The sequence below is a fragment of the Oncorhynchus mykiss genome, chromosome 2, assembly GCF_057628025.1.
Source record: "Oncorhynchus mykiss isolate SJ-2025 chromosome 2, ASM5762802v1, whole genome shotgun sequence".
NCBI lineage: Eukaryota > Metazoa > Chordata > Actinopteri > Salmoniformes > Salmonidae > Oncorhynchus > Oncorhynchus mykiss.
Genome location: NC_143023.1, coordinates 15,716,156 through 15,727,500, shown reverse-complemented (window position 1 = coordinate 15,727,500; position 11,345 = coordinate 15,716,156). Strand labels below are relative to the sequence as shown.

General features: G+C 47.9%; 1 protein-coding gene across 1 annotated transcript in view; it reads right to left on the bottom strand.

The window, feature by feature from the left end:
* The window catches only part of LOC110512627 (ephrin-A3-like), a 142,181-nt gene extending 132,262 nt beyond the window's left edge, over nucleotides 1-9,919 (bottom strand). The window contains exon 1 of the mRNA XM_090216487.1: nucleotides 8,830-9,919. Coding sequence (XP_090072613.1) covers nucleotides 8,830-8,936 — 107 coding nt within the window. The 5' untranslated portion in view covers nucleotides 8,937-9,919. The remainder of the gene's footprint in view (nucleotides 1-8,829) is intronic.
* Between the last annotated feature and the right edge of the window lie 1,426 nt (nucleotides 9,920-11,345).

Below are 11,345 nucleotides of genomic sequence, written 5' to 3'. Positions count from 1 at the left end.
AAGTAGCTGTTTTTCCCACCTGTGTTTATGGGATAGTGTTTTGAGTTAGTGCACGTAGCATCTCTGTAGTCACGGTTCGTTGTTCGTTTATTGTTTATTTGTTTTTGTCTTTTCTTAGTTTTACTTTCTATTAAATAATGTGGAACTCAACATCCGCTGCGCCTTGGTCCGACATTTATTCTAACGAACGTGACAGTGCTGTTGAAACACACAGACACAGAGGCCCACCGGGGGTTTAAAGTCCAACACAAGGGGGATAGGTTCTGTTAACACTGTCACACTCCACTACCTGACCATAGAGGAACTGCGTGGAGGACAGAGGGATAAGGAGGAAAGGAAAAAGAAAGGAAGAGAAAACATTATTCTGAAACTTTTTACTTGAGAGACTGTGGCCTTCCCAAGAGAGGAGAGAGATAGAGAGGCAGAGAGAGAGTGAGAGAGAGAGAAAGAGAGAGAGAGGGGGAGAGAGAGAGAGAGGGAGAGAGAGAGAGAGGCAGAGAGAGAGTGAGAGAGAAAGAGAGAGAGAGAGAGGGAGAGAGAGAGAGAGAGGCAGAGAGAGAGTGAGAGAGAGAGTGAGAGCATAACTTGTTTCTTCACCTCTTTTCATTTGTATCAGGCAACACCAATTTATCAACTCTCCCTACCAAACATTACCCGTATGATAAGACAACAAAACCAAGTCTTCTAACACACACAGACACACACACAGACACACACACAGATACACACACACACACACACACACACACACACACACCGTACTCCTCATCACTCAGAACACACACAAACACACACACGTCTGTTTTCGGTTTCATTTAGTTCTCTTGTTGGTTTTGTATTTTAGTGTTCTGAGTTCTATTAAAGAATATGAACACTTACCACGCTGCACATTGGTCCTCACCTTCTTCCACCACAGACAACCGTTACACTTATTAACAAAGCACCTGATTCCTGTGCCTGCATGGCTCAATAAAGATTACTGGGCCTTCGTAGGAGGCGATGTGTGTGTATGTTTATTAGTGTGTGTGCATGTGTGTGTGGCTATCGGCACTGAGATGGCAGCTTCAACTGACGGTGGCAGTGCAGAGCGCTATGATTAACGACTAGTACACACACATCTCATTGTGATAGAGAGGGAGGAATATTCCCTTCTGTGAGCAGATTCACAAATGGTAATGGTGTTGTTCTAAGTAGGCCTGGCAGACTGATAGGTTGGTGTTGCTGTCAGGGGGCTGGACGATCAGTTGACTAAATCCTCTAACCACACACACACACGTGCGCACACAAACACACACACTCTGAACCTGTACAGCAAATTGGAATAAAAATTCCAACTGTTGGATATCTTAACTCTGGCTGGATTCCAATAGAAATTACACATCACTTTGCAAGCCAGCATAATGTGACTTGCAGGCCTGATGTGGCCTGTAAACCAGGAATTTCCTATCACCACTGTGTTAGGGTAAAACTAGGCCATCAAAACAAGGCCCTGATTCACTTATATTTTCATTTGGTAAAAGTCTCAGGCATTTAAATGAAAAGAATTCAACAACCATGTCTCTGTCACTAACAAATACAGTCATGGATGGTAACTCTACAATTCACTGGAAAACATTTAAAACAACGTCCAAAACGACTTACTGTAACAGTGTTTTTGATTAACACTAATAGGAGTTAACTTTAGATCAGAACTCATGTTAAACAGAAATAACACTGAGTGTTAATTACCCCATAGTGTTCAGTTTGATTATAAACTGTTGTTCCAGCCCTGAATGCTGATTGGCTGACAGACATGGTATATCAGACCGTATACCACAGGAATGACAAAACATTTCTTTTTACTGCTCTTTTTACTGTTATAACGGTGACCCGTTTATAACAGCAATAAAGCTCCTCAGTGGTTTGTGGTATACGGCCAATATACCACGGCTAAGGGCTGTGTCCAGGCACACCGAAATGTTTAGTGTGTAAGAACAGCCCTTAGCCGTCGTATACTGGCTAAAGAGCAAACCCCCTCGTGCCTGATTGCTTAGTTGTCCCATGGCATTGTTGAATACTCATTTCTGATTGGCTTGAAGGGCATTCTAGAGCGTGCATTATTTCCCTATAACGCATGATATATTTGCACGGTAGAATTCAATGACTATAGTTTAATTTTTACATGCTTCCTTTGAGCTGCTTTTGAAAGCAGAAGTTGAATTGAAAACAGTATTGGTATTGTTGAATTAGATTTTGATAAGCTAGGTTTGTTTAGCTAAACTAGCACGTCTGTTTGTTTGGTTACCACAGACGCTACTGCTGCTATGCTAAACTTGCTAGCTACTTCAGTGGATGTTGAACAATTTTCTAGTGGCAAATGTTTTAAATTATAGCCATGGTATAAAAAGATAATCAACTCCGGGCTCTATGCATCCTCTGGAAAAGAATGTGTTGTGAAAACATCTTTCACACCGTTCATTATTTTTCAGAGAACGCATAGCCCCTAGTTGATTATCCCTTATGTATCACTAGCAAGTATCATGCGGTGTTCATTTTTTACATTAAAACTCCAAATGAAACACTTATCAGTGTACTTTTACACTCTGTGGAGTGGGACCATATGTACTCTGAGATAGTGTTACAATTAACTTGATTTATCATTGCAACATTCTTCTGTCACTCGCTCTCTCTCTTCCTCTCTTTCGCTCTCTTGCTCTCAATTAAATTCAAAGGACTTTATTGGCATGGGAAACATTTGCACATAGCCTGAGTGAATGTCAAAGACTCTACATTGAACCACACACCCACACACACACACACACACACACACACACACACACACACACACACACACACACACACACACACACACACACACACACACACACACACACACACACACACACACACACACCGTACCTGAAGTGTACAGGGAGACACACTACCTCATACACTCCGGACAGACACACTACCTCATACACTCCAGACAGACACACTACCTCATACACTCCGGACAGACACACTACCTCATACACTCCGGACAGACACACTACCTCATACACTCCAGACAGACACACTACCTCATACACTCCGGACAGACACACTACCTTATACACTCCAGACAGACACACTACCTCATACACTCCAGATAGACACACTACCTCATACACTCCAGACAGACACACTACCTCATACACTCCAGACAGACACACTACCTCATACACTCCAGACAGACACACTACCTCATACACTCCAGATAGACACACTACCTCATACACTCCAGACAGACACACTACCTCATACACTCCAGACAGACACACTACCTCATACACTCCAGACAGACACACTACCTCATACACTCCAGACAGACACACTACCTCATACACTCCAGATAGACACACTACCTCATACACTCCAGACAGACACACTACCTCATACACTCCAGACAGACACACTACCTCATACACTCCAGACAGACACACTACCTCATACACTCCAGACAGACACACTACCTCATACACTCCAGACAGACACACTACCTCATACACTGGACAGAAACACTATTATACATTTATTCAGCAACATGGTGGAACTGAACATCTATTTATTTCACAAACACCCACACACACACACTCCAGGCCGGCCCAGTGGTAGTTCATGTCCAGGGGGTGGGGGACAATAAGTGATTTAATGGACCGGTGGCTTTGTTTTTGTTTCAGTCACCTGTCGTCAAGCAGGGCCTTCGACCATGTACCAGCGTTATCGATGATGCTCAACTCACAGTTCTAAAATAAGTACGGTTCTGGAGATGGCTGTGTGGGTCCAAGTTACAGTCCATTTGTTCCTGCATTTAAAGCAGCAGAGGTCAGAAAGGGACATATTATCACAGAAAGATCCACTGAGAAATTCCACATCCGTCCAGGTGCCCAAGACGTCAGGAGATGACTTCAAAACTGCCACTAGGAACAAGGGTGAGCGCTATTACCATCAAGTAGGCTTGGGTTTTGCTTTGGCGATCTCTGGCTCAGAGGGTCGCATATTCAATCCCAGAGCTAGGCACTAGTTTAATTATAACTCAAACGTAGTATTCTGCAATGAGAGTGTGAAAGCTTGTTGTATCACAACCCTTCTTACAGTTAGAAGACAGCCCTATTACAGGTTTATGCCAGGGGCTCTCTCTCTCTCTGTCTCTCTCTCAGTTTGATTCTGCCCTAACTAGGCCAAGAGGCAGAGGTAACACAGTGTGTGTGTGTGTGTGTGTGTGTGTGTGTGTGTGTGTGTGTGTGTGTGTGTGTGTGTGTGTGTGTGTGTGTGTGTGTGTGTGTGTGTGTGTGTGTGTGTGTGTATGAGGTATGAGAGAGAGAGAGAGAGAGAGAGAGAGAGAGAGAGAGAAAGAGAGAGAGAGAGAGAGAGAGAGAGAGAGAGAGAGAGCTAGAGGGAGGTCCACTGAGATACAGTGTTCTTTAATTAACCACACTCCTCAACAAAAGAGACACACACTGCCATGGCTGACTGTCCACAGAGGCTGTATATGTGTGTGTGTGAGTGTGTGTGCGTAGGTAGGTAAAACAGGGATGAGCTGGGAGTCCACAGCGCTCTGCTTCATCCCAGAACAGCAGTCAGGTTAGAGTTCAAACATTACCAGACAGCTCAGATACACCCTCGGCTTTACAGAAATCAAATAGTCTGTCTCTGTCTGACAGTTTACCTGTCTGCCTACCTGTTTGTCTGCCTGTCTGCCTGTCTGCCCATCTGTCTGTCTGTCTGTCTGCCTACCTGTCTGTCTGTCTGTCTGCCTACCTGTCTGTCTGTCTGTCTGCCTACCTGTCTCTCTGCCTACCTACCTACCTACCTGTCTGTCTGCCTACCAGTCTGTCTGTCTGCCTACCAGTCTGTCTGTCTGCCTACCTGTCTCTCTGCCTACCTACCTACCTACCTGCCTGTTTGTCTGTCTGTCTACCTACCTACCTACCTGTCTGTCTCCCTACCTGTCTGTCCTCCTGTCTGTCTGTCTGTCTGCCTGCCTACCTGTCTGTCTGCCCTGCCTGTTTGTAAATGTTATACTGGAGTACTATTTAAACAAAGGGTAGGTAAACTTAGTGTGGGGGTGACTCGAGGACATGCCGAGGCACACATAAAAACACCTTACTGACTCAATAACCAACCAGGCATCATACTCAGACATCTTTATATTCAACCAGCGCCTCAGAGAACTGCCAGCTCAAATTGCAACGCATTCAGAGAATTTATGTTGTTGATAAAAACGTTTTATGGATGTTATGAGTTATGTCAAATGTTTGATTATAAAGACAATATCTTCTAACTTTATGAACTCGCCATCTTAGAAGGATTTTCAACAGTCTGAATTCACCACTTGCCTCATATATTTTTTACTGTGTATTGTAAAGTAAAAAGGTACCGACCGAGAGTATTTCATCGTTGGCTGTGACATCTCAGAGTGGTGTTAACAGCCTTCCATGGTATATGGCCTTAATAAGATGGGTATCAATAAGAGCCATGACATTGTGTGCCAGAGTGCTAGTCTAACGAGTTAGTAGTTACTGTTCTATAGAGAGGATGAAGGGCTGGGGTTGACGTTGTTTTAGCGTCGTTAGGGTTTGGAATGGGATACGATGTATGTGTTAAGACAGGGTTAGGAGAGGGGGAAGAGGGGAGGTGATAACAGAGGTCAAAAACAGATAGATGTCAAAGAGAGACAAAAGAAAAACTGAGGACTAGAGCAGGAAAAAGGCCTGAGATAGAGAGAGAGAGGCAGAGAGAGAGAGAGAGGGGGGGGGGCAGAGTGAGAGAGAGAGAGGGGCAGAGAGAGAGAGAGAGAGAGAGAGAGAGAGAGGGGGGCAGAGGGAGAGAGAGAGAGGGAGGGGCTGAGGGAGAGAGAGAGAGAGGGAGGGGCTGAGAGAGAGAGAGAGAGAGGGAGAGGGGCAGAGAGAGAGGGGCTGAGGGAGAGAGAGAGAGAGAGAGAGAGAGAGAGGGGGGGGCAGAGGGAGAGAGAGAGGGGCAGAGAGAGAGAGAGAGAGAGAGAGAGGGGGGGGGCAGAGGGAGAGAGAGAGAGGGAGGGGCTGAGGGAGAGAGAGAGAGAGGGAGGGGCTGAGAGAGAGAGAGAGAGAGAGGGAGAGGGGCAGAGAGAGAGGGGCTGAGGGAGAGAGAGAGAGAGAGAGAGAGAGGGAGGGGCAGAGAGAGAGAGAGGGTGAGGGAGGGGCAGAGAGAGAGAGAGAGAGGGGGGAGGGAGGGGCAGAGAGAGAGAGCGAGAGAGAGGGGGGAGGGAGGGAGGGGCAGAGAGAGAGGGGGGGAGGGAGGGGCAGAGAGAGAGAGAGGGGGAGGGAGGGGCAGAGAGAGAGAGAGGGGGAGGGAGGGGCAGAGAGGGAGAGAGAGCGAGAGAGAGAGGGGGAGGGAGGGGCAGAGAGAGCGAGAGGGGGAGGGAGGGGCAGAGAGAGCGAGAGAGAGAGAGGGGGAGGGAGGGGCAGAGAGAGAGGGGAGGGAGGGGCAGAGACAGAGAGAGCGAGAGAGAGGGGGGGGGGCAGAGAGAGAGAGTGAAGGGGAGAGAGATAGATACCTCACTTGCTTTGGCAATGTTAACACATGTTTCCCATGCCAATAAAGCCCCTTGAATTGAATTGAATAGAGAGAGCGAGAGCGAAGGAGGGGGAGAGAGATTGAATAGTGACACAGCTTGAACACAATGAGGTCAGGGTGAAGAAGTGTTCCTAATTGAACCAGATAGAAGAGAAGACTGAGGTCCTCACAGACCAACCAGAGGAACAGAGACAGAGAGGTCCTCACAGACCAACCAGAGGAACAGAGACAGAGAGGTCCTCACAGACCAACCAGAGGAACAGAGACAGAGAGGTCCTCACAGACCAACCAGAGGAACAGAGACAGAGAGGAGTGGAGGAAGAGAGGAGTGGGGGTAGAGAGGAGTGAAGGTAGAGAGGGGTGGATGAAGAGAGGAGTGGAGGAAGGGCGGAGTGGAGGTAGAGAGGAGTGGAGGAAGAGAGGAGTGCAAGAAGAGAGGAGTGGAGGAAGAGAGGAGTGGAGGAAGAGAGGAGTGGAGGGAGAGAGGAATGGAGGAAGAGAGGGGTGGAGGAAGAGAGGAGTGCAGGAAGAGAGGGGTGGATGAAGAGAGGAGTGGAAGAAGAGAGGAGTGGAGGTAGAGAGGAGTGCAAGAAGAGATGAGTGGAGGAAGAGAGGAGTGGAGGTAGAGAGGGGTGGATGAAGAGAGGAGTGGAGGAAGAGAGGAGTGGAGGTAGAGAGGGGTGGATGAAGAAAGGAGTGGAGGAAGAGAGGAGTGGAGGAAGAGAGGAGTGGAGTGGAGGAAGAGAGGAGTGGAGGTAGAGAAGGGTGGAGGAAGAGAGGAGTGGAGGAAGAGAGGAGTGGAGGAAGAGAGGAGTGGAGGTAGAGAGGGGTGGAGGAAGAGAGGAGTGGAGGTAGAGAGGGGTGGAGGAAGAGAGGGGTGGAGGGAGAGAGGAGTGCAGGAAGAGAGGGGTGGAGGTAGAGAGGAGTGGAGGAAGAAAGGAGTGGAGGAAGAGAGGAGTGGAGGAAGAGAGGAATGGAGGAAGAGAGGGGTGGAGGAAGAGAGGAGTGCAGGAAGAGAGGGGTGGATGAAGAGAGGAGTGGAGGAAGAGAGGAGTGGAGGTAGAGAGGAGTGCAAGAAGAGAGGAGTGGAGGAAGAGAGGAGTGGAGGTAGAGGGGTGGATGAAGAGAGGAGTGGAGGAAGAAAGGAGTGGAGGTAGAGAGGGGTGGATGAAGAAAGGAGTGGAGGAAGAGAGGAGTGGAGGAAGAGAGGAGTGGAGTGGAGGAAGAAAGGAGTGGAGGTAGAGAAGGGTGGAGGAAGAGAGGAGTGGATGAAGAGAGGAGTGGAGGAAGAGAGGAGTGGAGGTAGAGAGGGGTGGAGGAAGAGAGGAGTGGAGGTAGAGAGGGGTGCAGGAAGAGAGGGGTGGAGGTAGAGAGGAGTGCAGGAAGAGAGGAGTGGAGGAAGAGAGGGGTGGAGGAAGAGAGGGGTGGATGAAGAGAAAAAATGTAGATCATTTGTAAAGGATGGAAGGAGTGAAGAACTTGCATGAATATGGAGACAAGAGAGAAGGGAGAAAGAGAGAGCAGGAGGATAGAGTGTGTGTGAAAAAGGGTAATACACACATTGAGGTGATCAGTGAGGTGTGTAGCGGGATAGAGAGAGGAGCTGTGACATGGACAATACCTCCTGGAATACTGAGAGAATCTAAAGGGTCCGATCTGCAAGGATCAGGACAGGTAGTGATGGAGGGGAACAGTCAGATCAGGACTTGAACTGGAGACCCTGGGTTACAGGGCAGACAGTCTGCTATAAAGGTCCAGAGGGCGTAGTGTGCTCACATACAAGGAGACAACCCAACATAGACCTGGAGGTGATACAGTGGACTGATTCATCAGTGTAAAACGGAACGGGTGGCTTAGTTACAAATGGACTCTTTGGTTCATTTTCCAAATACAGGTGTCCTATGTATACACACACACACACACTCATCAACATACACACTGACACACACAAACACACTCATCATTGCGCACACACACACATACACACAAACACACTCATCAGTGTGTACACACACACAGACACACACAAACACACTCATCAGTGTGTAACACACAAACACACTCATCAGTGTGTAACACACAGACACACACACAGACACACTCACTCTTCTTTGTAAATGAATCTGACAGAAACAATGGTTATGGACATGGTCATCCCTAAAACAGTATCATGACATAAGAGACCAGGAAAACACACACACACACAAATACACACACACCGCTGCCGTAGTGAAACGTGAAGAGATGGGGTCTTACTGTATATTGGAGCTGTTCCAATGCACCGCGTGCCTGTTGGCACACACCTGGTACAAGTTTGCCCAGGTGAGAGTTAGCACACAGAGAGACAACGTTGCAAGAGCCATGCTCTCCGAATCTCTCTTTCTCCTCTTTTCCCTCTCTTCTCTCTCTCTCCTTCTTTTCCTCGCGTTCGGCACCTTCAACCCACGAAATGCGGCATCCCGGATTTGGTGGTTTAAAAAATAAGAAAAAAAGACTTCAGTTGAGAGGGTAAAAATACAGTAGTGTAACGGAATAAGGCTGCGTTCCTTAACGCACTGGGGACGTATTGTCAAACTCCAATTCCATTGTGATACGCGAGGTCCCCCTCCCCCCTAACGCGAGCCCGCGTCCCCCAAAATCACAGTCTGAAAACGGGGATTTGTTGTTGCTTCCCTGCCAGACGGGTTCCCTACAAAATAGCTGTTTATGGTGCTTTCATACCGAGGAGATCCTCTCCTAGAGCGGGGAATGAGAGGTGAGAGGTCCGGCTTTCGACCACAGGAGAGCGGTCTCTCTTCTAGATAGAACCCGGGTCCTTAGCTGTCCGCTGGCCGTCCGACAAGGGGGGTGCAGCGGAGTATGGGCTGCGCTAATTTGATGAAAACAGCGCTAACAAAAGGAAAGAGATACTGAGTCCATTCACATTAACAGCGTGTATCGCCTACGAACCGTTCTCATTCGGAAATGTTGAGTTTACATTGGAAAATACGTTAATTCTTCATCTGGCGTAGATCCCTACTTGATGCGCATCTGAAGATTCCGTTTTTATTCTCCCTCTAGCAAATAGTTTCAAACAACGAGTTTCTTCATTTTCTAAGTGTCTGTCCATCCATCCTGCGATACTCGCAATCATAAATACTCATTCGTCTATCGTTCTCGCTCTTTCCCTCTCCTCCTCTCCTCTCCTCTCTCCTCTCTCCTCGCTCTCTCTATTTGGTAGGCAGCGCTCGTTCAGTCACTAACTCCACCCCCAGCAAATGACAAATGCGTGCCTTCAGTGGACTCGCGTCTCGTTCCCTCATTTGAACCCGTCGTCTTCACATCACTTGTCTATCAGAGATCTGCCAGGAAGGTTTTGTTAAAGCTGTTTATATTCGTCCCAAAAAGAAAGACAGTCGCCACTTAAAACCTGCCTCAGTTACACTATATACTATAAAAGTATGTGGACACCACTTCAAATGAGTGGATTTGGCTATTTCAGCCACACCCGTTGTTGACAGGTGTTTAAGATCGAACACTCAGCCATCTCCATAGACAAACATTGGCAGTAGAATGGCCTTACTGAAGAGCACCTTTTCAACAAGTCAGTTTGTAAAATGTCTGCCCTGCTAGAGCATCCCAGGTCAACTGTAAGTGCTGTGAAGTGGAAACATCTAGGAGCAACAACGGCTCAGCCGCGAAGTGGTAGGCCACACAAGCTCACCGTACTGCTGAAGCGCTTAGCGAGTAAAAATCATTTGTCCTCGTTTGCAACACTCACTACCAACTTCCAAACTGACTCTGGAAGCAACGTCAGCACAAGAACTGTTCTTCGGGAGCTTGATGAACTGGGTTTCCATAGCTGAGCAGCTGCACATAAGCCTAGGATCACCATGCATAATACCAAGCCTCGGCTAGAGTGGTGTAAAGCTCGCTGCCATTGGACTCTGGAGCAGTGGAAACATGTTCTCTGGAACGATGAATCACGCTTTACCATCTGGCAGTCCAACCGACAAATCTGGATTTTGCAGATGCCAGGAGAACACTACCTGCCCCAATGCATAGTGCCAACGGTAAAGTTTGGTGGATGAGAAATAATGGTCTGGGGCTGTTTTTCATGGTTCGGGTTAGGCCCCTTAGTTCCAGTGAATTGTAGATGATTCTATCCCCACATCACACACTCACACACACACACTGGGCTGGTTTGAGCTCTCCTGGGCTGAGGGTCCAGACACAGTAAGTCAGTCTAATACAGCATTATTATTATCTACAATCCTCTTGTAACACGCCATGTTCACACGTTGACACACACAGACACACAGGGATTCATTTGTTCCTCGCTCCCACTCTGATCCGCAGCATCCAGGCTCGTCTGTATGTGTGAGTGAAGTTAATGTACCTGTAAAACAGACAGAGATCCACTAATGAGAGGTGGGACTTTACCATATCTCTCTATTTCTGCCCTCACCTCACCTCACCTCACCTCTCTCTCCCCCTCTCTCTCTCTTTCTGCCCTCACCTCACTTCTCTCTCTCTCTCCCCTCTCTCTCTCTCTTTCTGCCCTCACCTCACTTCTCTCTCTCTCTCTCTCCCCCCTCTCTCTCTCTTTCTGCCCTCACCCCACCTCTCTCGCTCCCCCCTCTCTCTCTCTTTCTGCCTCGCCTCATCTCAACTCACCTCACCTCACCTCACCTCACCTCTCTCTCTCTCTCTCTCTCTCTCTCTCTCTCTCACCCCTCTCTCTCTCTTTCTGCCTCACCTCACCTCACCTCTCTCTTTCTCTCTCTCTCTCT